This window comes from Rhinatrema bivittatum, chromosome 2 (genome assembly GCF_901001135.1).
Source record: "Rhinatrema bivittatum chromosome 2, aRhiBiv1.1, whole genome shotgun sequence".
NCBI lineage: Eukaryota > Metazoa > Chordata > Amphibia > Gymnophiona > Rhinatrematidae > Rhinatrema > Rhinatrema bivittatum.
The window spans coordinates 500,089,060-500,115,979 of record NC_042616.1 but is presented as its reverse complement, the minus strand read 5'-3'; the positions used below and the strand labels follow the sequence as shown (position 1 = coordinate 500,115,979).

General features: G+C 44.6%; 1 protein-coding gene across 1 annotated transcript in view; it reads right to left on the bottom strand.

Moving 5' to 3' along the window:
* Window positions 1–137: 137 nt before the first annotated feature.
* Window positions 138–26,920, bottom strand: part of GCNT2 (glucosaminyl (N-acetyl) transferase 2 (I blood group)) — a 201,265-nt gene continuing 174,482 nt past the window's right edge. The window contains exon 3 of the mRNA XM_029590640.1: window positions 138–4,857. Coding sequence (XP_029446500.1) covers window positions 4,667–4,857 — 191 coding nt within the window. The 3' untranslated portion in view covers window positions 138–4,666. The remainder of the gene's footprint in view (window positions 4,858–26,920) is intronic.

The window sequence follows — 26,920 nt, the reverse complement described above, 5'->3', positions numbered from 1 at the left end:
AGGAATGAGGGCCCTCGAGGAGCGAGTACCGGTTCCTGTCTGTAACCTGAAAGGCAAAGAGAGAGCGCGAGGCCCTCGAGGAGTGGGTACCTCTGGTAAGTCCGAGGAGGCAGAGTAGCTTAGGCAGGGAACCCAATCTGAACCTTAGCCCTTGCTAACTCAACTAGTAGCGATATCAGAGACCTTTAAATATCGGAAGCGGATGATGTCATCTCAGGGGGACGCCCCTGAGGTTCGCGCCCTTGCCGATACTTCACTCGGAGCGCATGCGCCCTAGGCTTCAGGCAACATGGCGGATCTGCAGCGTCGAGCCGGCCCGGGGACGCTGGAGAGAGATGGCAGGGAGACGCCGAGGCAGCCAGCCATCCTTCAGACCTGGAGGGAGTCGCCACAGAGGTAAAGAGGGCAGAGTGAAGACATCGGGCAGCGACAGTCGCAACACTAAAACTATGATACCTTCGATGAAGTATACTGAATCCTTGATTGAAAAACTGCCATTGTCTGAGTACTTAGGAGTGAGTCTAATGTGTAGTTTGCTTTCTTCCTGCTGCGGGCCGAGGAACAGATGACACAACTGACCAGCATACAGCCGGGCTCTCTGACTGCCAGTCTACCAAGGGAAACACTGCCCGCTTCAGGAGGAATTATTACCTGAAAAGAAAGGCTAGTAGAAGGCACTGTGCGTACAATGTTGCTCATGTCTGTTACTTAAGAGATCCCCCACTACACTCTACCCCACTCCTCCCCCACTAGTCCCCGCTATGAAACATGAAAAAGAATGAAAAACAGAAGAAAAGCAGCCATCTTAAAAAAGTAGTTCTTCCTCTGGAGGGTATATAAATCAATAGGGTCCTGTTATATGGCACAGCATTGTGAGACTCCCACTCCCCGGCACTTTATATCTAGGAGAGGAACTGTTTGGTGGACATTTTGCCCCCTATAATGTCTGTCTTCCGCTGCCCACGTCCATGATACTGTGGCTTCACCTGCCTGATCTAAATACAATTGCACTTCGATGGAGTATCAAGAATTCTTGTTTTATTACTGAAAAAGATCTTTAGTCTCGCCGAATACAGAAGCACATAACACGGACCACTTTGTTGAAGAAGTCTCTTCACAGGGACATAACCCACCATCTCTTTTGAAGTGCCACAAAGAAGTCCAGGAAAAAAATATTCCTACGCTGTTGGTAAATATCTGTGAAAGAATGGGATTTCTCTAGCAGGTGCACTTTATCCCCATAATTGTGTCATTGCATTATCACCGATCACAGGCAGCTTTCTGGATGAGAGAGGTGCAAGGGCTTTATTCGCTCGTTTGATTTTCAGAGAACCTCTGTTCACTGCAAGGCCAAGAGCCTCTGGTATTCATTTAGAGAAGAAAGCTGTAGGATTCTCTCCCTCCACCCCTTCTAGGAGTCCCACTGGTCTAATATTTTAACTTCTCCCCCTGTTTCACTATCGTCAAGTTTTTCCATCACATCTTTGAATTTTCTTTCCAACACCTCCACCTTACTGCAGGCCCCAGTCAGTGACAACTCAAGGCTCTCCACCTAAGTGAGCATTGCCTCAGTCCTAGAGGAATTTTCCTGAATGGAGGCTACCAGCTGGGCCACCTTCTGAACTACTACTCCCAGCTTACCATCAGTATTAGAAGTAAGTCTTTTGGACAGCTGTTCAAACATCTGCGGCATTTTGTTGGTATCACATGGGGTGGAGTGCACAGGCCATTCCTCCTTTGAGATCTGATCCCCTGAGGCCTGTTTGTTCCAGAACATATTTCCTATTTATTTTCTGCGCCTTCTCTGTCTGGTCCATCCGGAGAGTGGGCAGAGATTTCTTTGTCAAGTCTTTCTGCATTTTGGGGTCTTTAAGCACAAGGATGGTAAAGGATAATGATCAGGAAGACGAGAAACTCTGAGCTTGCCTAAATCAGCTCATCATGTGACCTCCCAAATAGCACTTTTAAGAATTATCTGACTAAATAATGGCTTTGCTACTACTTAGCCGGATACATCAGATCTTATCTGGATAAGTGCAATATGTATTGAAGTTTTTTTTTACAAGTGCATGCATATTGCAGGATACATTTGGATGTATTTTATAACTTGTGCATATCATATACTTGCAGGTTATAAAATACGAGAGTAGATTTTTGCACACCCATATATATATGTATGTGGAGGCACGCATAGTTGTTTGACAGTTAGCTTCCCTGGCTTGCACCTAAGATTTTTGAAAAATGTTTCACCCCTGTGGTGTGTGACCTTTCTAGTTATGGAATGTGTATGTCTGTTTGTCTGGTGTGCAGTGTGGTCTGCCTGTCCCTCTCTCTCTCTGTATATAGTGTGGTATGTCTGTGTCTCTGTATGTGTGGGTCTATGGGTCTGTCTATGTGCTGTTGTAGGGTATCTGCCTGCCTATGTGTCTGCTTCTCTGTCTGGGTGTGGGGTACATGTCTCTCTGTGTCTATGTTTGTGTGTATATGTGTGTGTATCTGCTTCTCTCAGCAACTTAAAGAGAAACAAAATAGGGGCTTTGAGTCACTGGTTAGCAGGGTGGTTGCTTGGTGGCTGTGGCTTGACAACTGGTTTAAGAGTTGATTGATTGACAAGAACATTTGAAACCAAGCCAGGAATCCAGGATATCTTTCATGTGTTATGGTTGTATAGATACAGACTATATATACATCATACCTATAAGGGAGCCCGGACCGACGTGCCGCAAATGCGCAGTAGAGAACAGCTCTACCGCGCATGCGAGCACGTTGGCCAGAGCAGAGTGTGGCCCCCCCCCAAAAAAAAAAAATGGCGCCTGCTCCTTAGGAGCAAGAGCGGTGGCGGTGGCGGCAGGAGCAGGAGCGGCGGCCGGGAGGAGCGGGAGCGGCGGCCGGGAGGAGCGGCGGTGGCGGCAGCAGGAGCAGGATCGGTGGCCGGGAGGAGCGGGAGCGGTGGCGACGAGCGGGAGCGGCGGTGGCGCGCGCGAGGGAGGGAGGGAGGGAGGGAGGAGCAGTAGCGGCGGCGGCGCGCGCGAGGGAGGGACAGTTGTGGATCAGCTGAAAGGGGAGGGAGGAGAGGGAAGGTGCGAGGTGGAGACTATGGTAAAAGGGATCCCCATGGGATCCCTAGATTCTTACATAGAACCCACCAAGTTTTAACTGTGTGGGCAACTATAGGTTTTACATACAGCACTTTTTGCAATTGGGACAAATCCACCCTCTCTATCTCTGAGAACAGCCAAGACTACTTTTTGTCTCTGTTCAGCCAATACTGGACAAATACCAATATTGATGCCCAATAATAGCCAAGCAAATTAGGGAGTGCCATTTCCCCATTCAGTTTAGATCTCCACAGTGTGTAAGCTTCATTCTTGGTGTTTTTACCTTTCCAGATAAATCTAGATGTTTCCCCACTGATATTAGAAAAGAATTTGGAAGGAAATGTATGAGATACATGCTGTATAGTATACATATATAATGATGTAACCCAACTTGCAGAAAGGCCCAACCAAACACATGGATGGAAGGAGAGCCAAAACTTATAAAATTTGCTCACCCTGCCTAGACCAGTATTTTCCAGTACAGCCTAGGAAGCATACTTAACCAGTCTGGTTTTCAGGACAGCCACAATGATTATACCTGAGATATATTTGCATACATTAGAGATCTAGCACAAAGGGACTGGGAGTTATGATACAGATATTCAAATATCTCAAAGGCATAAATATATGTACAAGTCAAGCATTGTTTAGTCTAAAACAAGAAGTTATAGTATGAAAGTGAAAGGGATGGACTGAGGAGTAATATAAGCTCATTTTTTCACAAATAAGAGTGGTGAATGCATGAAACAGTCTTCCAGTGGAAGTGATAGAAGCAAAATAAGTATTAGAATATAATACGCCTCTCTTAGTTATGGGAAACTGAAGTCTATGGTATACAACAGGGAGGAAAAGCGAGTGGGCCAGGTGGGCCATATGGTCCTTATCTGCCATTATGTTTCTATGTAATTCAACTCTGAAGGATGAACAAAAAATGTTCCATTATTCAAGGGATAAGAGAAAACAAGTCAGGCTGAAAATAATATCTTCCTTCCTCCATTTTCCAAATGATGGAAGTTCAGAAGTTCCCAAGAATCTGCCATTTGCTGCTGAAATGTTCCTTTGCTCATTAAACTTTATACAAAACTGGATCTACGGGATTCTGAATATGCCCACTGATATAAAGGATTTCTCACACATCTGTCTGATATATTTTTAAATGCTATATATTAAAATAAATTTTTGAAATAAAAAAATTAATAATAAACCAGAATGAACTCTCTCACCCGTAATTTTTTTTTTTGTTTAGTAATAAAACTAGTGGCCTGATTTACTAAGGCTTTTTTTCTCATTCTGTGTCTATAAAACAAAAAAAGCTTAGGAAATCAGACCTTAAATGGCAAAAAAATAAAAAATATATATATATAATAAATAAATAAAAAGGGGAAAAATCAGTTTTAACCCTAAATAATGCAGACAAATTTAAATATACAGTGCCTTTTCTCTTCAGGATTAGGAAAAAGTTTTTCGAGGAAAGATTGTTTTCTTCCAGACTGTTTCTGAAGTAAGTGCTTTTTCTGGTTTTAAAGTCTCTTCACATCTGCCACCTGAAAGGAGGAGTCTTTTGAATGTCACAGGTACCAGCTGGCTTGTACAGGAGTCTCACTCTGGTTTAAGGATCTCTCTCGATGTCTCAGCTCCAGGCATTCTAGTGCAGGGGGGTGGGCTGCGAGCTCAAACTTGTTTGCAAAAAGGCTCGGACGATGGACCATCCAGTCCAAGTCACCTGGCCCATATATACAAATGCCTCTGACGTAGTGGCCTACGAAGAAAAGAAAACAAACAATCAGCACGCTAAGTATTGTATAAGTACAATAAGTACTCCCATTTCTTTAGCCAGGAGAATAAGCTCTGCTCGGCTGCTGCTCCTCTATTCTTCACTAATCTACAGAGGAATTCATTACATCATTTGGTTGGCTTTGTAAAAGTCTCCAGTTATGCCGCTTCTTACAGTGCACATACCTGAGCCATATCACCCTGCAGTTCATATAACTGGGTCTTTCCCATAAAGCATTCTGCAATGTGAGGGAGGGACTGCAAGGCATATTCTAGCATGAAACAAGAATAATAATTTGGATATAATATATAGACCAGCTTCTAGCCAAACAGGATCCCAGAGTATGTCGTTCAAAAACATTCATATGCAGATGCCTCTAGGATGAATGGTCATGTAGCACACTTTTTGCCTCTAACGTACATGATGGCTTTTGAGTGAAAGAGAGGAGAAAAAAATATTTGGAGTGGAGGAGTACTCTAGTGGTTAGAGCAGTGGGCTATGAACCAGGAAACCAGCGTTCGAGTCCCACTGTCGCTCCTTGTGACCTTGGGCAAGTCACTTTACTCTCCATTGCCTCAGGTACAAATTTAGATTGTGAGCCCTCTGGGGATAGGGAAATACCTACAGTACCTGAATGTAATCCACTTTGAAGTGCAAAAAGCAGAATATAAAAAAAAAAAAATAGAATTATTATAGCTCAGTTGCATTTGGGTAAATTGAGGCACAATGTGAAATAGTGACTTGGCCAGGGTCACATCTAGGGACAGTGACAAGACAGAGATACAAACTGATTATCTTGGAATTTGAATGATTATTTTTAACTGCTAGACTACATATTCGTTCTGCATGACTATAGGCCTTCCTAAGGAAACCCTTATGCATCTGTTTTAAAGTTTTTCCTATAATGTTAGCTGGAAATTTGGACAAACAGGAGCTGTTTTTTGTTTTGTTTTGTTTTTTACCATTAAATTATCTAAAACACATTTACAGTCCACAGGATAGTGACTAAACATACTTCAAACACAATCTAACAAACTCATGCATATGGCAAACAAATTTTGTTAATCCACAAGCAGAGGAGAGCGCAATTCTGCACGTAGTGAACAAATAATCCAAGGGAGTCCTGCAGAGTCAATTAAAAGTCCACACTTTTTTTTAAATAGTTGTAATAAATATTTTCTTGGTTCGGCAACTCCACAGTTTACATAAGGCACATCATCATATTCCAACAAGTTCCCCCTTTAGAGTAACTGAAAGTCAAGTCATCAGCAGAGGAACCCATTCAAACTGCTCCAAAATATTGGAATTAATCCACAAGCAGAGGAGAGAGCAATTCTGCACGTAGTGAACTCAGTTTTGTAAAATGATAAAATACATGTCATGTCCAAAGAGGATATCACTTTTTATTAGAATGCAATTTCCAATTATATTATTACTGTCTGGAAAATGTTGTTAAGGTGATAGGCAGCTGTATGGGGGATGGATAGTTTGCTTTTAGAATTCCTCCATAACATTTTTTTTGCTAAATTCTATTTACTATTTTCACATTTGCTTGAAGTAGCACTCTTAAACATGATCTTCTTGAGGGTCAACGATGGAAACTGCATTTAAAGTATCTCCAGACAAAATAAGATATAGTAGCATAGTAAATGACAGCAGAAAATGACCATATGGCCTATCCAGTCTGTCCAACAAGGTGTTTAGGGTTGTAACTACCACTCCATGCAGTTACCCCCATGCCTTTCTTGGAAGCACAATACAATAATTTCAGTATGGTTAGGGGCTGAATAAAATGGGGGAGGGGAGAAAGAGCAGAGGGGGAAGGAAAAGGAGAATGAAGGCATGGGGCGGGCAAAAGGGAAAGTTGCAGAGAGTAAGCAGAAGTAGACAGCATCCATCCATTAGACAGCTAAGGAGTGGAAATGGGATAAGGATGCATGGGTTACTGAGCCCTGACTGTGGCATGTAGCTCATGCCTTTTCACCGGTAGATGAGTTACATTAAGGTGCAGTAGTTATTTCACTGTTCTCAGATGGCTTACAGCAGGGCTTCCCAAACCTGTCCTGGGGACCCCACAGCCAGTCGGGTTTTCAGGATATCCTCAATGAAAATGCATGAGATACATTTGCATACCATAGAGACTCAGTATATGCAAATTTCTCTCATGCATATTCATTGTGGATATCCTGAAAACCCGACTGGCTGTGGGGTCCCCAGGACAGGTTTAGGAAGCCCTGGCTACCAGTCTAATCTCCCATTACCATGCTGCCTTAACGCAGCATTAATGTGTAGTATTTCAAATACCATGTGCTATTTCTCTCTGGCACTGCAAGCATGGTAAAGAGATGATTAGCTCACAGGATGGGGCAAACGTCCCTATGCAGCCAGGTGGCACTTTACTAGGATGGGAGAAGGGGGCATTAAGCCAGAGCCAGTGCTCGGTACAACAGCTTAGTAAATGACCCCTTAAAACAGTGGAGGGTGAAGTATCAGCAAGATTTGAACCCTGGTTCTTAGCCCTGCTGCCCTAACCACTAGGCTACTAGGAATGAGCGTATGAGCGATGAAAGCCATGGGCCAGATCTTCATAGGATTTACGCGCGTAGGTGAAGACGCAGCCCAGACGCTTCACCATGCACTGGTAGGTGCGACTGGGCCTGTGGGAGCGGTCCCCGGACCTTATATCAGAGGAAAGGAACGCTGCAGAAGTGGTGAGTAAACCCACAATTGGCGATGAAGCACCAGAGAGAGGGGAGCAGCATTCCTTACCCTCGGATCAGATGAACCAACTGCCGAGAGTTATAACAAGACCAGGGACAGTCACACTTGAAACAATCTGGGACGTTGTATCTGGACTGAGTTTAGCCATCAGCAGGCTGGAAAATAAAGTGGATCAGGTTTCCCTAAATTTTCAGACTAAGATAAATGATACACAACAACAATTAAATGATATTTCCCTTAGGGTGGGGGGAGAATGAAAAATCTATTAAATCTTGTCAGAAGCTTAATGCAGTAATTGTCCAAGATCAGCTTTCCTGTTCAAGACATCTTGAAATAACTGAGAATCGAATAAGACATCTTAATGTAAGAATATTAAATTTTCCCAAAGTGGCAGGTGAAATCTTTTTTATCACCTTAAAGAGGTTTCTTAAAGAAGTTTTACTTTTCTCAGATGAAGACATTCCCTCGGTTAATACATGTTATCCTTTAACAAAAAAAGTCTTCTGTCCCGCAAGGGTTAATTCCTGCAAATTTAACAAGCTTTTTGGAAAGCTCAAGTAGTGATGTCTTAGATCATAGTTTCATTTATATCATCACAGGACGTAAATAAACTAATGCGAAGATATTTTCAAAAATTTCCATTACAATTTCATGGCCAACCAGTAAAAATATATCCAGATTTGGCCCCTATAACTAGAACTAGAAGAAAGGAATTCCTAGCAACAAGACAAAGGGTTTTGTCTCTAGGAATGACATTCTTCTTATGATTATCCATGTCGTTGTGAAATAAAAAAGATAACCAAACTTATGTATTTTTACAACTTGAACAACTTCAGCAGTTTTTGGAGGCTCGGGTACCCGTTACATCGTCACCGATGCCTTCAAATGAATAGGCTATATATTAAGTAAAGCCAATTATTAACTATGCTAATGTCTTACTTTGTATCTATTTCTTTGGAAATCTCCTTACAAGTTTTGTATTCCATGTCTCACATGCCCTAAATTTCCTTATAATTTAATTATTTTGATTATACAAATAGCATTATATCTCTATGAAGAACTAAGATATAGAATTACTTATTTCACTTGTGTTAGTTACTATTCCTTGTAGAGATGTGACGCTATGAGTGAAAAGATTGATTTAAATATCCATGTTGGAAATATTATTCTTATACTTGTAAATTGAAAATTCTGATAAATAAAGAAAAAAAAATATTATTAGATTATGTTCCATCGGTATTACAAAAAGAATTTACGTCCCTTATTGAACAGGGCTCTTATCCATTAGGGATGAATAGCTATTGTTACGGTCCTACCCAAGCCTGGGAAAGACCCGGACTTAGTGACATCCAATCGGCCAATTTCTCTACTTAATTACGATCAAAAGCTTCTGGCTAAGATCTTGGCTAATAGGCTTTCCCTGATTCTTCTGGATTAAATCGGCCAAGGCCAAGCAGGCTTTGCTAGGGGCCGCTATGCCATTCCCAATGTGCGTCACCTACTAAATACTATAGCTTACTCTAATCATCAAAAGCAGCAGTACATGATTGTTAGTTTTGATGCTGAAAAGACTTTTGACAGAGTCGAATGGGCATACCATTTTCATCTATTGGCTCATATGGGACTGGAGGGGTTTTTCATGAAGGGGATACGGTTGTTGTAAACAGATCCAATAGCGGCAGTTACTGTAAATGGGACATTATCTGAGGACTTTAAACTCTACCAGGGAATGCGACAAGGTTGCTCCTTCTCCCTGCTCCTTTTCCTTTATTGGAGCCTTTATTGTGGACTATACAACATACAGAGGTCATTCAGGGGCTTAAATTGGGTTCTTCCACCTTTAAATATGCTGCATTCGCAGATGACCTGTTAGTCTTCTTGCAAAAGCCCTTATGCTTCTTACGTCACCTGCTTCCACTCATTCAGCAGTATGGGAGTTTTTCTGGACTAAAACTCAATATGGATAAGTCTGGAGCCATGATATGCCCTACTTCACTCCAGGGGGAATGGAGTGGTATTTTCCCTTTAAGGTGGGTGAAGGGTTCATTTAAATATCTGGGTGTCATTATTTCCACTGACCTGGAGCACCTTTATAAGCTCAATATTCGACCCCTCTTAAATACCACCAGAGATAAATTAACTCTATGGCAGCTGCTCCCAGTATCTGTGGGGGGAAGAATAAATTTGATCAAAATGGTACTCTTCCCAAAATGGTTATACATTTTGCAATTACTCCCCCTCCAACTGGTTGGGAGAGATGTCCAGCTGCTAAATCAAGTGCTGACCAAATGTTTGTGGGCAGGGAAAAAACCCCGGATAGCACTGGCAAAGTTAACAAGGCCTTGGAAGGAGGGGGGAATGAGCCATCAGACACTGGGGACTATAATTTAGCTAGCTTGTTGCGGGTGGTTAGAGAGTGGCTATTTGATGGTTCATTGTTCTCCGATCAGCAAAGTGATGCACTGCTGGTAGCCCCCTTAGATCGGGGATTCATTCTACAGGCTCACACATCTAGCCTTCCCTCATACCTTGCTCACCATGTCCTACTATCGCCATTGCGGTGGGGGCGTAGCAAACCCTGCTGAAAAAACTTGGCATTGAACACTCATATACTACCTTGTTTCCTGTCCGAGGCAACGCCGATTTCTCACCAGGCTCTTCCTCAACTACTTTTCTTTCATGGCAGGGAAAGGGCATCACATATCTATATAAGGTTTTATCCTCTGAGGGTCCCATGTTGCCCTTCTCTGTGTTACGGGATACCTTTGACCTGCTCCCTCAGGACATATTCCCCTATTTACAGATTAGCCACTACATCTGCTCTCTTTCCTCAGCGAGTCTGCAGATATCAATTGTAGATAAAATCGAGGAGTTCTTATGTGTGGAAAGGCAGACGCTCTCCACATCCTTCTTCTACAGAGCTGTGCGGAAAATTTCCAATACAGATTGGCTTATCACCTTGTAGGGAAGATGGGCGAGGGAAGGGGATCTCCCAGTGGAAAGTAACCCACTACCTCTTTGCTTTCAACATCTCCCAGAGATCTCAGCAAACAATGCTATGAGGAAAATGTTGTTTATGTTCTACCACAGAGCATTTGTTTCTATACTCTTGGTCCTTAAAATGCAGCTAACACATTCTGCTACATGCAGAAAATGTGTGGAAGATATGGGCTCCCTTATGCACTGCTTCTGGGCATGTACTCATATCCAAAAATTTTGGACCTGTATTCTCTTCTATACCAACAATTTACTGTCCAGCTCCCTGCCATTGCAGACAGAAGTAGTGCTGTTTGAGTTTGGCCTGACTGCACATTGTAGGAAAATGGATGATAGTATACTGACCAGGAAATTTTTAGCCCAAGGGAAACGCTCCATTCTGTTGGTGTGGTGGGATGAAGCTGGGCCTTCCTTCTGGCAATGGTGCAATGCAATACACTGAATGGTGACTATGGACTCTTAGGCGGCCCGCACTTCCAACCCCACCAGGCTGAAATTTTTAAAGATCTGGCGACATTACATTACTCTCTCTTATTACTCTCTCTCACATAGGGCCAGGAGCCTTGTGTTGAATGTGCTTTTAGAGTGCTAGCAACGAGTCAAATACTCGGCGAATTGGAGGGAGGGAGGGGGAGGGAAGGGAGGGAGGGGGGATCTGAGAGGACTGATCTGTTCCCCAGTCTCGCTGGATACACCAGAGTACGGCGTCCAGCAAGGTGCAGAGTCTATTTATTTATTTAGTGATTTTTTTATATACCGCGGCACGTTAAAAACATCACCTCGGTTTACAATAAACAATAATTCAGCAACAGGCTTTACAGGGAAATTGAAATAACATAGACATGATATATATCAAAAAAATCAAAAAAAGAGTCTAGGATATTTCTTGCACTAAGGGGGTACCAGATGTACATGAAGATACAAGTTGGCAGTTTACATGTTGGATTGTGCATATGGGGGCAGATTTTAAAAGTTACGCGCGCACACAAATCTACGCCCGATTTTATAACATGCGCGCGCAGAGGTATATTGTAAAACCCAATAAACAGTTTTGAACTAAAATATGCCTTTCAGGTGTAAGTGTGCTCCTAATTTTAAGCTGTTACTCAAGCAAAGGTACTTCGCAAATCTTCCTTAGGACTTTGTCGACTTTAACACGTGCAGGTAAGCGGATTTTAAAATATGTTCGCGCAAAGTGCATTCCCAGTTTTACCAATTAGTCCACCAGTTTGCCCAATCTATCTCGAGGTCATCCAGACCCCTTTGGTTCTTCAGCCTGCACTCCCTCCCATTTGACCCGGATTCCTCCCCTTGTTGTGTTAGGCCTAAAACGCGATTTCTGCAGGCTTACATGTAACAAGCCGCTGCGACCTACGGCCTCCGGTTTTAAAACACGGATTTATGCACGGAACTGTTGGCCCCCTTCCTGGAACACCCATGCCCCACTCCTTTCCACCTCCTTTTTTTAAGCTCGTGCACGAGCACGTGTGCGTATGATTAGCAGCTTTTAAAATCCACGCCACCAACGCGTGGCCCACATACTCGCATATATGGGCCTTTTTAGAGTAAGCAACGCTTTTAAAAATTTGGCCCTATTAGCAATCCTGAAAAGTTTCATCTCCTGCCATTATATTTTGAGGGAAGGTCTTAATCTCTGCAAGGAAGGTGTGCATCTCAAGAACCCTTGCTTCCAAGGGCCAGTCTTCCATTTTTTTCTCACTTTAAGCTTCAAATCTTTTTATGGACAATTTATCAGTACAACAACAAGAAAGCATAACACAAAACAAAAATATAGGAGATTACAAACAATCATAACCATCTATTCCAACTTTTGGACAAGGAGGTTTTAAAATTCTTCTTAGGAATTTTGATAATCTGACAAAGACATAAACTTGTTTCTTTTGATTCAATTTCATAGCTACCACATTTTCATATTTATGTACCTTACATATAGTATTCCACCAATAAGTGCTACTCAAAAGGTCACTATTTTTCCAATTACTCACTATCATTTGCAGGGCATGTGCTAGGAAAATGTCCAATAACTTCCTCTGGCTGACAGTAAGTGTCCCATTAATAGCATGAGACTGTAAAATGATTATTTTATATGTTATAGGTATACACAGTGGGGTAGATTTTCAAACAAGGCGCGTTGGCGTACTTTTGTTGGCGCTCCAGGCGCAAACAAAAGTACGCGGGATTTTATTAGATACGCGCGGAGCCGCGCGTATCCACTAAAATCCTGGATCGGCGCGCGCAAGGCTATGAATTCTGTATAGCCGGCGCGCGCCGAGCTGCGCTGCCTACCCCCGTTCCCTCCAAGGCCGCTCCGAAATCGGAGCGGCCTTGGAGGGAATCCTCTAACGCCCTCCCCTCATCTTCCCCTCCCTTCCTCTACCTAACCCACCCGCCCGGCCCTGTCTACACCCCCCCCTTACCTTTCTCCGGGGATTTACGCCTCCCGGAGGAAGAAGTAAATCCCCGCGCGCCAGCTGGCCTCCTGCGCGCCGGGCCGCGACCTGGGGGCGGGTACGGAGGGCGTGGCCACGCCCCCGGACCGCCCCGGGCCGTAGCGACGCCCCGTACCCGCCCCCAAAACGCTGCCGACACGCCCCCGAAACGCCGCGACGACCGGGCCCGCCCCCCGACACGCCCCCCTCGGAGAACCCCGGGACTTACGCGAGTCCCGGGGCTCTGCGCGTGCCGGTAGGCCTATGTAAAATAGGCTCACCGGCGAGCAGGGCCCTGCTCGCCTAAATCCGCCCGGTTTTGGGCGGATTTAGGCGAGCAGGGCTCTGAAAATCCGCCCCAGTGGCAAAATTTCATTTATGTGTTCCCATACTTGAGTCCCAAAAGGTTATATCTTAATGCAGTCATACAGCATATGCTGTAAGGTGCCTCCTGTCTATTCACAGTGCCAGCAATTACCAGTGTTCTGCATGGATGCTCTATACAATTTTATCGGTCTCCAAAAAGCCCTATGCATTAGAAAGTATAGAGGCTGTGTCAGACAGGCTGAGTGTGAAATTCTCTTAATTTGCACTCAATATCTTTCCCAGTTAAACAGTTCTTTCTCCCAAACTGCTTCTAGTCCTGAACACCGGGAAGCAGAGAAGTTATGGAGAATCTTATAGAATTTGGATGCCACATGGCCACCAAAGTTGAATTTGAGACATAGAGAATAAAGCTCCGGATTTTCAGGTAATGCATTTTTTGTTTGAGGCTCTGTACTATGCAGTGCCTTAATTATATCCATTAGCTTTCCAATAATAAGTAAGAGTGAATTGTACCATATTGGAGAAGGTTGGTTTGGGTTTCATTTAATCTTTAATAAACCATCTATGGCACGTAGGACCAAGTATGTAGTATTTAAAGTTGGAGCATTCTTAACTGAGCGAGGAATTTTCATCCCAGGCACTAAGCCTAATGGTAATGGTGCGACCATACTCTTTTCAAGAGTTAGCCAATTTGGCATATAATGTAGATCATCAATGTTTAAAAGCCATTGAGATCCACAGTGAAGGAGGAAGGCATAATGATATTTTAAAAAGTTTAGGATGCCAATTCTACCTTTTCCTTTATCTTGCTTCAGCTTCTGTAATGCTATCCACGGGGATTTCTTTCTCCACAAAAACAATATTAATATTTTATCTATCTTGGTGTTGCAACCATCCCTTCCTGACGGCTTCACTCCGCCTACCTTTCTTTTTTTGCTCCTCCTCTTGCTGCGGATGGATGCATGGCTGCCGCGGCGTCTGCCTGCCGCTCTCTCCAGCGACCCCGGACCGGCTTGGTTGCTGCCTTCCGCCATGCTCCGCTGGTACCTTAGGGCGTGCACGCCACGCGGCCCTCACTCTTATTTCCTATTTGGCGCAAATCTCAGGGGCGTCCCCCAGTGATGACGTCACGCTGCCTGGATATTTAAAGCCTAAGATGTTTGCTAGCCTTTGAGTTAGCAAGGGGAATTCCTTACTGATGGGATTCGCTCTCCGTACCCAGCTACTCTGCCTCCAATTCTATTGGACTCTTAACGCTAACGGGGTACCCGCTCCTCGGGGCCTCACTTGCTTTTCAGGTCATTATCAGGAAACCAGTACTCGCTCCTCGAGGGCCCATGTTCCTTGACTCGCTGCCTGCTCCTTCCTTCTCTTCTGCCTGGAAGGATTTGCTACTTTCAACCCCAGTGAGTACTACCATCTTCACCTCAGAGCTGTTCCCTGGAACCAGGTACTCGCTCCTCGAGGGCCTGCCTCCGTTCGAGCCCTAGTGCCATCTCCTAAGTGGAACCGCTGTGTGAGTACATTACCTTCAAGCCTCTCAGCTCTCAGGGATCAGGTACTTGCTCCTCGAGGGACTGCTCTCCCTATCCTGGGGTTCTTCATACTGGGGCTTGTGCATATTCCACTTTACTCATTATTCTCAGTTCTTTCCACTACAGCACTGCTACCGGAGGAGTCGCTGTTCCAGCGCCTGAGGGATACTAGCCCAGCCAGGCTACTTCTACTGCTCACCACTGCCACCTCTGGTGGCTTCATCACATTCAGTCCGGTAGAGCGCACTGTTAACCGGCATTTGGACGTGTGTTTTTGACGCGCTAGCTTTACCCCTTATTTAGTATTATATTCTAGGTTATATTTCTCTAGGAATGTATAAATAGAAATGTGGAGACAAAAACTGAACTGGAAACAGCAAGAAGACAAACTCTGTATGCAGTGCAACAAAGCAAAAACAAAAACATTAGCTTTATGGTCACTTTATTCTGTATTTGGTAAGGGTCTGTCTGTGTTCTGCGTGTGTGACCCAGCTAAGGGTGTTCTGCGAGCTTGTAGTTTCTTGGTAGGGATCTATAGCAGCTTGGCTTGTTCTGTTTTCCTAATAGGAGGTGTATTGGTGTTTAGGACCTGGTGTAATTTTTGCAGTGCTGCTTTTTCATAGGTAGGGTTGTTACTGTTTGAGTTCCATAATGCAGGTGTAACTTTGTGCACATTAGTTTGTGTACATTATTGCAGATCCTGGAAGTCTGTTAGGTGCTATATTTCTGTTTTGCACAGAATGCAGAGTGGCTTTTTTGGGTTTCCATTCCAGTTTCTGTTTCCATATTTGAAATTTGTGGTCTTTCTGTACTTGGTGAAGGTCCATTCTATTTGTGTGATTGGTGAAGTATTTTACTAGCATGTAGGCATTTGTATCAGTCTTATTTGTTGTGCTTTCTCAATAGAGCATGCATTGATGGTAAATTACTGTTTTTTCATAAGGAGGGCTATTGCACCTGGTAGGAGAGAGTGTTTATGTTGCTGTTACTGAGATGACACCAGAAATATTTTTTTTGTATAGTAAATTGAACGGGGAATGTCCTAGTTCTGTTCTGTACCCATAGTTGGGGGGTCAGGGTGGATCCTGTAGATACAGAGTGCATGTTTACATTTAGCCCTGTGACGATCATGTGTTCAGTGTGTCACGCATGTGAGAACCCATCTGTCAGGTGTGTCCTGACAGAAAAAAGGTTGGGAACCACTGGTTTAAAAATACCATCTTGGAAGCCCCAACTAGATATATTCCATGCATTAAAATAGGTGGAAGGAAGGCTAAACGACTAACACCATGATTAAAAGGAGAGGTGAGAGAGTCTATAATATCTAAAAGAACATCTTTCAAGAAATGGAAAAGGGATCCAAATGAAGAAAACACTGGCAAGTCAGATGCAAAGCATTGATAAGGGAGGCAAAGAGAGAATTTGAAAAGAAGCTTGCTGTGAAAACAAAAACTCATAATTACAATATTTATTTAGGTACATTCGAAGTAAAAAGCCTACGAGGGAGTCAGTTGGACCATTAGATGATCAAGGGGTAAAAGGGGCACTTAGGGATGACAAAGCCGGCGCGTGCAAGTTATAAAATCCGGGCTGGCGTGTGCGGGGGGGGGGGGGGGGGGGGTAAATTTGCCCAGTTTACGCGTGGTGATGAGATCGGGCCTCTCCCAGTTCCCTCCCAGTCCACTCCAATTAAGAAGTGGACTGAAGGGAACTTTCTTACCCTCCTCTTCTAAAATGCGTGCAGTACGCGCAAGGCCTGGCCACGCGCGTAACCCTGTTTTCCCCCTGCGCAGGGGATTAAAAATCAGGCCTTTATTCCACCACTTCTGAGTATTTATCTCATGCTTAAGATTCAGGTTTTTTTCCCCAAGGATATGTCCTCTATTTGCCTATTTAAAAACACTGCCAAATGCCCTTTGGCACTGTCTGGTTAATAACATAACTTATTTGTGACGTGCTTAATGTCTGGAAAATTATATTTATGGCATCTTGATAATTTTCCTTCGAAGCATTTTTTTTACTTCTTGTTTAGCTGCTGTATCAGGTAGATCAGTTTCTTTGTCCAAAATCTCTTAGTTTTTAAGAGAATAATCACTACAACATGATCTTTAGCATGTTCTTTAGTTACGTTCACATTCAAGTTGTTCACAGAAAATCTTTTCTAGCAGGCTGCTGTTTAACAAATTATCTGGACAATTCCCAAAAATATCCTTTGTATGGGTTTCTCTATGCAGCTTACTTACCTGGCTGGTTTGTTTGTTTTTTTTTACTTTATTTTAGTTTGGGAGTTTATCTGACTCTGCTTGCTATGGGATATCTTTATCTGTTGTAGCTTTCTCTTTAGCTTCCTTTTACATTGCCTGGGCCAGTAACCCCCTTCTTTTCGTTAGAGTTTTCTTGTACAACCAGTTAATCTATAAAAGAGAGAATGGTTTTTAAAGAAAAACCAAACAAGCTGGAAGGTTTCCTCTTTGCAACAGCATTGCTTTTATTAACCAGGTAAAAACAAAGACAGGAGCAATCAGTACATAAGTAAACAGTGCAGCATGGAAGTCCCTATAATATGGTCCCCTCCCATTGGCTCCTTACAGTCTTATAATATAAATAACACTCAAACAACCTTCTGGAATTCAAACAAGGCCGCAGCTTTATTGATACAATAACCACCAGAGCCAACTTAACACTCCAAATTCCCATCCCGGGGTCATCTACCGCATCCCAGCACAATGACCCCTCCGCAGGCCACCAAGCCCGCACAAACCAGCAGCACCCCAAACCGGGACCCCCACTACAGCCCCCAGCAAGGAGTCCCCAGCATGAGAGTGAACCCAGTCACACGCAGCTGAAGCCAGAGACAAGAAAGCCCGCCACCTAGCAGGTTCCTTGCTCTGAACCCCACCCCAACTGAGTCCTGGCTCCGGTCACTCTGCATAACCCCCCAAGCTGCGACAAACAAGCCCCATAACACCTAAAACAGGGGAGGGAGGGAGGGGATCAGGCCGGCTGCTCGCATCAAAAAGAGGCGGGCCCAGCGGCTCCGCCCCTTTTTATGCCCCATTCAAAAACCCGATGACACGAGGAGGGCGACCAACCACAGCCCTCAGGTCGGCCGTGTCGGGCCGCATCATCGCCGGGGACGGGGACGGGGGGGGCGGAGTGCAAGGATGCGCGTCCCGGCTCTCTCCCTCGCTCCTCCCCCACCCCTCCCTCCAGCATCTGACCGGAGGAGCGTGGCTGGCGCCCATATTATCATGGGCCCAGCAAGACAGGCTCCCCCGGCCCTTCCAGTAGCTCTACACAGTCATTACTAGCTAACTCAATACAGTCCAGCACCCTGACATGACATGCATTTCTAATAGATGCAAATTTAAAACAAATTGAAGAAGGCAATTTTTCACTCAAAACACAATTAACCTTGGTGACATATTTCAAATGTAGTAAAGGCATCTAGAATAGCTAGATTTAAAAGGCTTTTGGACAAGCTTCTGGAGGAAATGTCCATAAACAATTATTACCCAGGATGAGGCTGCTTATTCCTGGAAGGTGAGCAACAATGAACTGCATTTACTCTTTGGGATCTGTTGGAAGAGGTGTGATCAAAATGACCTTGCATACAAGACTGGCACTAGGCATCCTGACTTGGACACAATCTTGCATGCAAGACCATTTGGGCAAGGCATGCCAAATGAAATCAAAGGGTCAGCTCTCTAACGGGCCGATACAGTAAAAATCGCGGGAGAGAGGGCGAGCACCCGCTCTCCTGTGCACGTGATACAATAAAGTAATTTATTTAAATTAGGGTCTGCGGCAAAAAGAAGCGCTAGGGACACTAGCGCATCCCTAGCGCCTCTTTTTGGACAGGAGCGGTGGCTGTGAGCGAGTTTGACAGGCGACGCTCAATTTTGCCAGCGTCGGTTCTCGAGCCTGCTGACAGCCACGGGTTCGGAAACCGGACGCCTGCAAAACTGAGCGTCCAGTTTTCAACCCGCGTGCCATGGGCCCATTTTAAATTTTTATTTTTTTTTATTTTTTACTTTTTTTTAACTTTTGGGGCCTCCGACTTAATATCGCCATGATATTAAGTTGAAGGGTGCACAGAAAAGCAGTTTTTACTGCTTTTCTGTGCACTTCCCCGGCGCCGGCAGAAATTAACGCCTACCTTTGGGTAGGTACTAATTTCTTAAAGTAAAATGTGCGGCTTGGCTGCACATTTTACTTTCTGTATCCCGCGCGCATACCTAATAGGGCCATCAACATGCATTTGCATGTTGTGGGTGCTATTAGGTTCGGGAGGGTTGGATGCGCGTTTTTGACACACTATTACCCCTTACTGAATAAGGGGTAAAGCTAGCGCGTCGAAAACGCGCATCCAATCGCGGGTTAACAGTGCGCTCCGCCTGTAAGGAAGGCACCTACAGACTACCAGAAAGTGCTGTGCATCTCTAATAGCTGTAGTTGCCTGTCTAGGGAGCTTACCCTTTGCTTTAACTTGGCATGCCTTACCCAAATGGCCTTGCATGCAAGATTATGCCCAAGTTAGGAGGCCCATTGCCAATCTTGCATGCAAGGTCATTTTGCTCACACTGCTTCCAACTTAAGCACTTACCTCCTTACTCTTGTTTTAAAGCACCTTAACACACAGTGTGGATTTTCAGGTTAACTCCTTTGTCTGAGGTGGAATAAACGTTAACTCACATTTCTTGTGGCCATGATATTCTATTACTGTGCCCATGCAGTAACATTTAGCTGTTTCTACCATACTCGGCAGAGCAATAGAATACCGTTGGCCATCAAAAATGTGTTTACTTCATCTGAGACCAAAGGAGTTAGATTTTTGTTGTAAGCTCTATTGGGCTTGCACCTACAGCTGTACAAAACATAAGTTTTCTGGGATAGACACCTTCAGCTGAATAGTATATATTTTGGTGTTATGCATCCCAAATTTGGCATAGGGGCGGATTTTCAAAACTCCGCGAATAGCTTACTTTTGTTTGCGCTCCAGGCGCAAACAAAAGTAAGCTGGATTTTAGTAGATACGCGCGGAGCCGCGCGTATCTACTAAAAAACCTGGGTCGGCGCGCGCAAGGCTATCAATTTTGTATAGCCGGCGTGCGCCGAGCCGCGCGGCCTACCCCCATTCCCTCCGAGGCCGCTCCGAAATCGGAGCGGCCTCGGAGGGAATCCTCTAACGCCCTCCCCTAACCTTCCCCTCCCTTCCTCTACGTAACCCACCCGCCCGGCCCTGTCTAACCCCCCCCTTTACCTTTGTTGGGGGATTTACGCCTCCCGGAGGGAGGCGTAAATCCCCGCGCGCCAGCGGGCCTCCTCCGCGCCGGGCCGCGACCTGGGGGCGGGTACGGAGGGCGCAGCCACGCCCCCGGACCGCCCAGGGCCGTAGCCACGCCCCCCGTACCCGCCCCCAAAACGCTGCCGACACGCCCCCAAAACGGCGCGCCGACAGGGACCGCCCGACACGCCCCCCTCGGAGAACCCCGGGACTTATGCGAGTCCCGGGGCTCTGCGCGCGCCGGTGGGCCTATGTAAAATAGGCCCACCGGCGCGCAGGGCCCTGCTCGCATAAATCCGGGCGGATTTACGCGAGCAGGGCTCTGAAAATCCGCCCCATACTGTTTAGTTGTAGGTGCCTACCCTAGAGAGCTTACATATTGCTAAGCTGTAGGTTCCAGCCCCAGAGAATTACATTGGAAATTTAAGTCCTTCCTGGCTCTGAGGTGAAGTACCACATTGGGCAAAACAATAGACAATGGCCACCAGAAATGTGAGTTTATTTCATCTCAGACCCAGTTCTCTAAGGCAGGCACTAGCCACAGATTTTCTTTGTTTTCTTGAATAGCTGGACAGCACATGAACATGTAGTGCTAAATGCTTACTGTTCAGCTGTAGGTACCCATCCAGATAGCCTATTCTTTATTCAACTAGCCGAGGTGCCTTCCCCAGAGAGCTTATTTTATTCTACTTGCCAATCCTTTTCAAAATGGCCATGAATGAGAGAATGTGCCAACAAGTTGGGATACATAGCACCGATCACATATTTAATGCCATTATGGGAAGAAAAATGAAAGCATAAGCTCTCTGGGATGGGCACCTTCAGCTGAACAGTATGTACTTTGGCACTGTGCATGTAAATTTGCCATCCTGTTCAGCTGTAGGGGCCCACACCCCAAGAGTATATCCTTTGCTAGGCTAGCTGTAGCTGCCCATCCCAGAGAGCTTATGCTTTGGTTTTACTTGTCATTCATTGCCAAAATGGCCTTGAATACAAGAATCCGTTCTCTGGAATGGGCACTTACAGTTAAGCTGAGCAAAGCGTAATCTCCCTGGGGTGAGCATCTACAATCAAACAGAACAGCAAAGTCAGAATGCGCAGCACTGGGGTACTGTTCGGCTGCAGGGGGTCCACTTCGAGAGCTTTTAATACTCAGAAGTGCAGCGAGGGTCTCCGGCACCCGGGGGACCAATGCATTTGTGTTGTCTCCCCTATACCAGCCCCTTTCTTCCCTACCATCATCCACCGGTGCATCGCCACACGGCATCACCGCATGGGGACTCTTTTCACTAGGGAGGGGTGGGAACCCCGCCAGCCCATCATCAGAGGGAGCTGCTGCTAATTTCTTTGCAGCCCTGTATGAACAATTACTGTGCAGGCCCCTCCTCATTCTTTTTTTTTTTTTTTTACATTTAATTTGTATTCTTTTTCTAATCAGGTTCAGTTTAAGGGTATTAGGCACCCTAAGTGAATCGTACAACTTTGTGCCCAGCTTTACCCCACCACAGCCTTCTCCACACACAGTTTCAAATTATGCATTTATAATAAAAGATTTTACATGAACAGTCTCAGTCTTGAAATAAAAATATCACAACAGCATGTACAGTATATTATATTTACATGCACTGCTGTGGTGTCAACCGGAAAACTCTGCATAAAAGCCAAAAGACCCTTGGAACACATATGGTATTAGGACTATTATGATGCATATTGGGTGTAGTCCTCAGAAAGCCATGAACAGTTACAATATAATAAACCTTCCATTCCAAAACAACACTAACTGCCAGCACTCAAACAATTAAAACCCTATGAAAAGGTGACCCTGCAACTATTATACCAGACCCTGAAACACCAATATATACCTCCTTTTAAAAAAACAGAACAAATCAAGCTCTATAGATCCTTGCATAGAAACAACACATTAGCAGAATATTTAACTTCAATCATAGAAACATAGAAACATAGAAACATAGAAATGACGGCAGAAGAAGACCAAATGGCCCATCCAGTCTGCCCAGCAAGCTTCCCTCATTTCTTCTCCCATACTTATCTGTTTCTCTTAGCTCTTGGTTCTAATTCCCTTCCACCCCCGCCATTAATGTAGAGAGCGGTGGAGGAGCTGCATCCAAGTGAAATATCTAGCTTGATTAGTTAGAGGTAGTAGGAGTAGTAACCGCCGCAATAAGCAAGCTACACCCATGCTTATTTGTTTTTACCCAGATTATGTTATACAGCCCTTATTGGTTGTTTATCTTCTCCCCTGCTGTTGAAGCAGAGAGCTATGCTGGATATGCATCGAAAGTGAAGTATCAGGCACATTTGGTTTGGGGTAGTAACCGCCGTGACAAGCCAGCTACTCCCCGCTTTGTGAGTGTGAATCCTTTTTTCTTCTCCCCTGCCGTTGAAGTTATGCTGGATATGCGTGAAGTATCAGTTTTTCTTTTCCCCTGCCGTTGAAGCAGAGAGCTATGCTGGAAATTCGTGATGTATCAGTCTTTCTCCGATGCCGTTGAAGTAGAGAGCCATGCTGGATATGCGTCGAGAGTGAAGTATCAGGTACATTTGGTTTGGGGTAGTAACCGCCGTAACAAGCCAGCTACTCCCCGCTTTGTGAGTGCGAACCCTTTTTTCTTCTCCCCTGCCGTTTAAGCAGAGAGCTCTGCTGGATGTGTGAAGTAACAGTTTTTCTTTTCCCCTGCTGTTGAAGCAGAGAACTATGCTGGATATGCATTGAAAGTGAAGTATAAGAATGGAGTGATCAAGCTAGTTGAAAGGCATCAGGAATAGAGGAAGGTGGAGGTAGTAATCTGGATATTTGGTTTGGGGTAGTAACCGCCGTAACAAGCCAGCTACTCCCGTCATTGTGAGTGCAAATCCTTTTTTCCACATTTCCTCATGCTGTTGAATCTTAGAGTGATGTTGGAGTCACAGTAACCATGTGTATGTTTATTGACTAAGGGTATTGTCTCCAGGCAGTAGCCATCATTCTGGCGAGTCACCCACTCTTCATTGGCGGCCTCTTGACTTTATGGATCCACAGTGTTTTATCCCACGCCCCTTTGAAGTCCTTCACAGTTCTGGTCTTCACCACTTCCTCCGGAAGGGCATTCCAGGCATCCACCACCCTCTCCGTGAAGAAATACTTCCTGACATTGGTTCTGAATCTTCCTCCCTGGAGCTTCAAATCGTGACCCCTGGTTCTGCTGATTTTTTTCTTATGGTAAAGGTTTGTCGTTGCCTTTGGATCATTAAAACCTTTCAAGTATCTGAAAGTCTGTATCATATCACCTCTGCTCCTCCTTTCCTCCAGGGTGTACATATTTAGATTCTTCAATCTCTCCTCGTACGTCATGCGATGAAGATCCTCCACCTTCCTGGTCGCCCTTCTCTGTACCCGCTTCCATCTTGTCTTTGTCTTTTTGTAGATACGGTCTCCAGAACTGAACACAGTACTCCAGGTGAGGCCTCACCAAGGACCTGTACAAGGGAATAATCACTTCCCTTTTCTTACTCGATATTCCTCTCTCTATGCAGCCCAGCATTCTTCTGGCTTTTGCTATCGCCTTGTCGCATTGTTTCGCAGACTTCATATCATTAGACACTTCACCCCAAGGTCCCTCTCCTGCTCCGTGCACGTCAGCCTTTCCCCCCCCATCGAATACAGTTCATTCGGATTTCCGCTCCCCATATGCATGACTTTGCACTTCTTGGCATTGAATCTCAGCTGCCATATCTTCGACCACTCTTCCAGTTTCCTTAGATCCCGTCTCATTCTCTCCACTCCTTCCGGCGTGTCCACTCTGTTGCAGATCTTAGTGTCATCCGCAAAAAGACAAACCTTACCTTCTATCCCGTCCGCAATGTCGCTCACAAAGATATTGAACAGGACCGGTCCCAACACCGATCCTTGCGGTACACCGCTTAAAACCGCTCTCTCTTCAGAGAAGGTTCCGTTTACCATCACACATTGTCTTCTGTCCGTCAACCAATTTGCAATCCAGGTCACCACCTTGTCACTCACTCCCAAGCTTCTCGTTTTATTCACCAGTCTCCTGTGCGGAACCGTATCAAAAGCTTTGCTGAAATCCAAGTATATGACATCGAGCGCTCTTCCTTGGTCCAATTCCTTGGTTACCCAGTCAAAAAAGTCAATCAGATTTGTCTGACAGGATCTTCCCCTGGTGAATCCATGTTGCCTCTGGTCCATCAATTCTCCGGACTGTAGATAGTTCACTATTCTCTCTTTCAGCAGAGACTCCATTACTTTTCCCACCACCGAAGTGAGGCTAACCGGCCTGTAGTTGCCAGCCTCCTCCCTGTTCCCACTCTTGTGAAGCGGGACCACCACCGCTCTTCTCCAGTCTCTCGGCACCTCTCCCGTTTCTAGGGATCTATTGAACAGGTCACACAGCGGACCCGCCAGAACATCTCTGAGCTCCCTCAATATCCTTGGATGAATCCCATCAGGCCCCATGGCTTTGTCCACTTTCAGGTTCTTTAGCTCTTCCCACACATTTTCTACTGTAAAAGGATTTTCATCTATTCCACTTCCCTCCAGTTTCTTGTTGTGGTAGAGATGGTCCTTCTCCAGGGTCTTCTTTAGTGAACACAGAGCTGAAGTATTCGTTTAATATTTCTGCCATTTCTTCGTCTGTCTCCACACATTGATCATTACCACCTTTCAATTTCACTATACCACTTTGGACCTTTCTCTTTTCGCTGATGTATCTGAAAAATGTTTTGTCACCATTTTTTATCTCCTTGGCAATCCTCTCTTCTGCTTGATTTTTTGCCAACTTGATTGTTTTCTTCGTCTCCCTCAGTTGATACAAATATTCTTCTTTGTGCTCCTCCCTTTGGGATCCTTTATATTTCTTGAATGCTGTTCTTTTAGCTTTAATTTTGTCAGCCACCTCCTTTGAGAACCAGATAGGTTTCAATTTTCTTTTGCTTTTCTTTATGTTTCTAACATATAGAGCAAGTTGCCTTGGTGATTGCTCCTTTTAGATTGGTCCACTGCTGATCCACATCTCTCTCGTTCTCCCATCCTTTAAGTTCTTCCTCCAGGGTACTTTCCCATTTCCTCAAAGTCTGTGTTTTTGAACTGTAAAACTCGGGTCTTTGTGGTTCTTTTCCCTATTCTATTAGTGATATTAAACCATACCGTTCGATGATCACTGCTGCTGAGGTGGGCGCCCACCTGGACATCTGAGACATTATCTGCATTATTGAGCAATAAGTCGAGTATAGCACCTTCTCTCGTGGGTTCCAACACCATTTGTTTGAACAAAGATACTTGCATGGCATCCATTATTGCTCTACTATTTTTAGTTTCTGCAGAGGGGATTTTCCAGTCTACATCTGGCATATTAAAGTCACCCACGATCACCACTTCTCCCTTCTTACCTATCTTATGGATGTCTTCAATCAGATCTCTGTCCAGCTCTTCCTTTTGGTTTGGAGGCCTGTAAACCACTCCAATATAAATGGACACTCCGTCATCTTTTTTTAGGTCGACCCATAGAGCTTCTTCTTTACCCCAACTTCCTTGTAGCTCAGATGCTTGGATGTTGTTTCTGACATAAAGAGCCACACCTCCCCCTTTTCTATCCTCTCTGTCCTTCCTTAACAAGTTATAGCCTGGTATTGTTGTATCCCATTCATGAGATTCTGTGAACCATGTTTCTGTGATAGCAACAATGTCCAATTCTGCCTCAGCCATTAGGGCCTGCAGATCTGGGATTTTATTTCCCAAACTATGAGCATTTGTGGTCATAGCCTTCCAGGTACTCTCTTTAAGGTTATTGCTTTTCCTGGACTCCTTATGAGATATTAGTTGAGATTTGTTATTCACTTTACTCTTTCTGTTTGTAGTTGTGCCACTGTTGACAGAGTTATCCATCTCAATTAGATTTTTCTTTTGGTTATGGATCTTGAAATACTGCATGCATTGTGTTTTTTCTCTCTTTTCTGGTAATACTGCAATGTTTTTTTTCAAGAACTTCCTCAGTTTTTAATATAGAGAGGGCTTGTTCTTTTTGCATTTGGTACATTGTGTGTCTCCTTATCACAGGTCTAATTCTACCAGAGCCCACTGTAATCCTGGATTGTAAAGAATTTCTTAATGACCTGTTTGGAGTGGGAGGGTGTACCTGTTGGCTGCTCATCTGTCAAGAATGGATGACTTTGGGTCCTACCTGAGCGTAATGGATCTCCTTTTCTTGACTCCTGGTTTTTCCGTGATATTGGGGGAATTATTATCTGTGTAATGCAATGTGGGTGTAATACTTTTAATTGAAGCTAATTGAGCTTTTATCTCAGTCAGCTCCATTTTCAAGGAAGAGAGTTGTGCACAAATTGGGCAAGCTCTAAGTTTCCAGATGCTTTCCCTCAGAATAAAGGCTCTACAGCAGTTACATTGGATAGTCCTCATCTTGGTAGTTTGTGATTTGTATTTCCTTGACTGTTACCAATGTACTAATTTATCTCGCTGCCAATGGGAAGTTAGGCAGTCTTTATTAGAAAACAAGCCCCAGGGGTGGGTGGGTAGAGGGGGTAGGGAGGGAGGGAGTCAAACAGTTTAGCCTGGGACAAGCTGGGTAAAGTAGGGCACTTCTGGACTGTTGCCTTTGCTTTTGGTCAATTGTTTTAAAAAACAGTCTTTATGCCCCAATTTATAGTTTGAACCGATTTTTTGTGCCAACTAACTCCAAGGGAGAGTTTAAAAGGTG